Source organism: Priapulus caudatus, unplaced genomic scaffold (assembly GCF_000485595.1).
Source record: "Priapulus caudatus unplaced genomic scaffold, Priapulus_caudatus-5.0.1 Scaffold1252, whole genome shotgun sequence".
Lineage (NCBI taxonomy): Eukaryota > Metazoa > Priapulida > Priapulimorpha > Priapulimorphida > Priapulidae > Priapulus > Priapulus caudatus.
In genome coordinates, this window is record NW_014578313.1 from 34,740 (window position 1) to 38,919 (window position 4,180).

The following is a 4,180-nucleotide window of genomic DNA, read 5'->3' on the forward strand; positions in this document are numbered from 1 at the left end:
GACATCGCCATGGCGACGACAAAATCCACCTCGCAAGTAATGACATCTTCATGGCGACGACAAAATCCACCTCGCAAGTATTGACATCGCCATGGCGACGACAAAATCCACCTCGCAAGTAATGACATCGTCATGGCGACGACAAAATTCGCCTGCCTCGCAATAAAAAAACGTCGTCGTCATGGAAACGCATCTCGGAGTACGTTCCTTCTGCTTCAGTTCATAATCACGTTTAATTTCGGGGCGAGAGCGCCCGCCAATCCAAACACCGACGTGACGTGTCCGCGCGTGTCTCCCGGCGGCGCCACCTACCGCCTCACTTCTTCTTTGCGGACTTCTTGCGCTTCTTTTCCTTCTCCTCGTCGTCGCCCGGCGCCCCGGCCGTCTCCTTGAAGCGTTTCTTCCCCATAGGCGTCTTGCTGTACCAGTTCTGCGGACGGGAGGGCGGAGGAGGCAGGCAGAGACGGGTGAGAAGCAAGAGAAAAAAACACGGGAGGTTAGTATTACATTACATCAGGAGTCTATCAATATTGATAGACTCCTGATTACGCGTTATTACTATTAGACCGTGGGTATATTATGACTGCACTAAGTATGTAGCAGGTCGTGTATGACAAACAGTCAAGCAGGGTGGCATCATGCAGGCATACAGACAGACAGACGGACAGACATGCATAGAGGCAGGCAAACAGACAGGCAGGCACGCGTGTAACGTATGTGTGAGTAATGGAAGACGCCATGGTAAATGTAATTGACTGCGGCATACCTTGAAAGCTTCCTCCTCTTCCCTGTAGATGGGGTCGATCTTCGCAAGTGTCACGGTAAACTCGACCGTGGTGAGAGCTCTCATATGCTGCTGTATGAGCCTTCTCTCTGTCAGCACCTGTACACACAAACAATAGACCTGTACACCCAAACAATAGACCTGCACACACAAACAATAGACCTGTACACACAAACAATAGACCTGCACACACAAACAATAGACCCGTACACACAAACAATAGACCTGCGCACACAAACAATAGACCCGTACACACAAACAATAGACCTGCACACACAAACAATAGACCCGTACACACAAACAATAGACCTGCACACACAAACAATAAACCTGTACACACAAACAATAAACCTGTACACACAAACAATAGACCTGTACACATGAACAATAGACCCGTACACACAAACAATAGACATGTACACATGAACAGCCCTGTGCAATGAGCAGCTCTCTACACTCACACATGCTATCTTCCATGCAGTTATACACACCCAGAGCCTTTCCACATACACATACGTTTTCTTCCAACCATTATATATATATTATAATATGTCAGCTATGTGTAATAAATGTGTATATGTGTGTGTGCGTGCGTGCTTATGCGTATGTGAATGCGATCCTATCAAATTCTCATTGGTTCTCAAAGAAAAAATCTAAAGTCTAGTGACTTTGCTGCAAAAGGATGTGCGGAGGCCAAGGTCGAACTCCGGGGGAGGGGAGGAAGGGGAATTAAGAGTGAACTCTAGGAAAGGTCGCTGGGCGGAGGTCAGGGCGAGTCACCAGGGGGCGCTAGCATACCTCCTTCACCGCGATGTTGATGTGGGCGGACGTGTAGCCGTCGGACACCTTGGACAGAGAGCTGAGGTCGAACTTCGCGTCCAGCCGGCCGCCATGCTTCTTAATGAGCGACTTCCAGAGAACTGCAAGCAGCCGCCGCAATTAACTACATTATTAATTGCATTAATTACATTATTAATTGCATTCATTAATTGATGTAATTTTAATTACGTCGTTTAATTTATCGAAAAAAATTCGAACGAATAAATCCGAGGCAGGAGCGTGGGAATTTATATACACTTTGTACACGAGTGCGCATGCACGAACACACACGAACACACGAACAGACACACATGCACACGTATGCACGCACGACACACACACGTACGCACGCACGACACACACACATACACACACATATACATATATATATCCATGGTATAACTTTTCGTTTATTGTACTGGTGCACACGTGTAATTACTTAGGAGCAAATAAATCGAAATAATTCGAATAAATAATTAAGATAATTCAAACAAATAAATCCCGCCCTGACCCGCTCCAAGGCGATGACTCACCGAACCTGGACGCGTAGTCCGGTCTCGGCAGCAGCACGATCTTCTGGAACGTTGCCAGGATTCCCTTGATGTCGGCGTCGAAGGGAGCTCGCGACGTACCGACAAGCAGCACACGCTCTCCCGGCACAAACTTCTTCACCAGCTTGGGAAGGTCCTTCTTGAGCCTCTTCGGGTCGCACTGCGAAAAACATCAATTTATTTATTTATTTATCAAATCATTTATTTATTTTCGGTGCAAACTTCTTCACCAGCTTGGGAAGGTCCTTCTTGAGCCTCTTCGGGTCGCACTGCGAAAGACATCAATTTATTTATTTATTTATCAAATCATTTATTTATTTTTGGTGCACACTTCTTCACCAGCTTGGGAAGGTCCTTCTTAGGCCTCTTCAGGTCGCACTGTGAGAGAGCGGAGGAGGCGCGGACAGCGAAGAGCGGAATCACACGTATGTATTTATTGAGTTATTTGAGTTATTTATTCATTCATTCGCTCGTCGAGTTATGTATTTAATTATTTATTTATTGAGGTATTGGCTTATTTACTTGTTTGTGTATTTATTCAATTTTTGAGTTATCACTTGGTTTTTTATTTCTCTCTTCCTTTATTTATTTATTTAATTATTTATTTAATGACATCAGTACATGACGTACAGGATATTACATTTATGTATTTGATTGATTGATTAATTTAACGATGTAAAATACGGCAGTCACATTTTGAACATGAGCTTGCAAGCTCCTCAGTTTAAAAAAGTATGGCACGCTAGATCTACGTATGAGATGTGCGTGATTGTGTCCGTGCGTGCTTGCGCGCGCGTGTGTGTGTGTACGAGGCATGGAAAGATTTAAAAATAGTAAATACCGTCTCGGAGGCTTCTGACTTTTTCGCGAAGAGTCGCTCTGCATTTCCGACATATATGACCGAAGGCGCATAGTGCTTTCCAACCTGCAAGACAGATATAACACATCAGCTTTCATAGAACTGCGTATGTGCATCTGTTTATATAGAATTTCGTGAATCGACTTTATAGAATTGCATACATTATCCCATACGTGATTATTCATGTAATCGCTATGTGTACCCGTGTGTACTACATCATCTATACAGTATATACTACGGTATATATCTACCACCAGCAGGTTAAAAAAATACATGGGAGCGATGAACGATGAGCCCTTCAAACCTTCGAAATCGCTCCCGTGAGGGTCAAAATATAGCTTCCGTAAAATTTTTGACGAGAGCTATTTTTTCCACAGACTTAAAAAAGAGCTCCCGTGAAAAAAAAGTAATTTTTTCCATGACCACCAGCCACAACTCCGTTCCACAGAACTACGGCATACCTTATAGACAAGGTGCAATAACATTTCCAGGCCCTTCTTCCCCGGATACCGGTCGCCTAGGTTCTCCGCGGTGAGATCAAACAAGGTGGCGCCGGTGTCCGTGCAGATGGCGTCGACCAGCATGCGCTTACCCGTGCCGCGCGGTCCGACGAGAATCATTGAGGTGATGTGTGGCGCCCTCTCGTGGACAAACTTGGAACCTGCGTGGTCGAGTGAAAGAAATATATGTTAACTAGTCCGTGAACATGATAATCGACCTAGTGACAGTTGTACGTACTAAATTACATGAACCCCCTAGTCAGTGGCGTAGCTAGGATTTTTTCAGCGGGGGGCACTTACACTGGGGGGCCTTACATTTTCGTGGGGGGGCGCACAATATATAATTTTATTGAGATGTGGTTCAAACCTTCTTTCATTGTATTATACTGTTCTAACAGCATTGTTTTTAATTCAAATTTTTTTTATCAAGCATGAATTTTCATGGGGGCACCTTGGGGGGCTACAGAAAATTGTGGGGGGGCACGTGCCCCCCAGGCCCCCCGTAGATACGCCCTGCCCCTAGTGGCAGACAAGTGTGCTAAATTACCAAACATCCACCAAGTGTAGATCAGCGTAAAAGACAATGCAGAGCTACCTATAGCGGCAGATACGCGTAGCTAGACACACACGGACCCACCTAGCGGCAGACACGCGTACTAGACAACAC

General features: G+C 45.3%; 1 protein-coding gene across 1 annotated transcript in view; it reads right to left on the bottom strand.

The window, feature by feature from the left end:
* Positions 1-6: 6 nt before the first annotated feature.
* The window catches only part of LOC106815978 (IQ and AAA domain-containing protein 1-like), a 17,059-nt gene continuing 12,885 nt past the window's right edge, over positions 7-4,180 (bottom strand). Inside the window, 7 exon segments of the mRNA XM_014820513.1 lie at positions 7-430; positions 767-883; positions 1,583-1,704; positions 2,137-2,314; positions 2,996-3,079; positions 3,475-3,674; positions 4,151-4,169. Coding sequence (XP_014675999.1) covers positions 233-430; positions 767-883; positions 1,583-1,704; positions 2,137-2,314; positions 2,996-3,079; positions 3,475-3,674; positions 4,151-4,169 — 918 coding nt within the window. The 3' untranslated portion in view covers positions 7-232.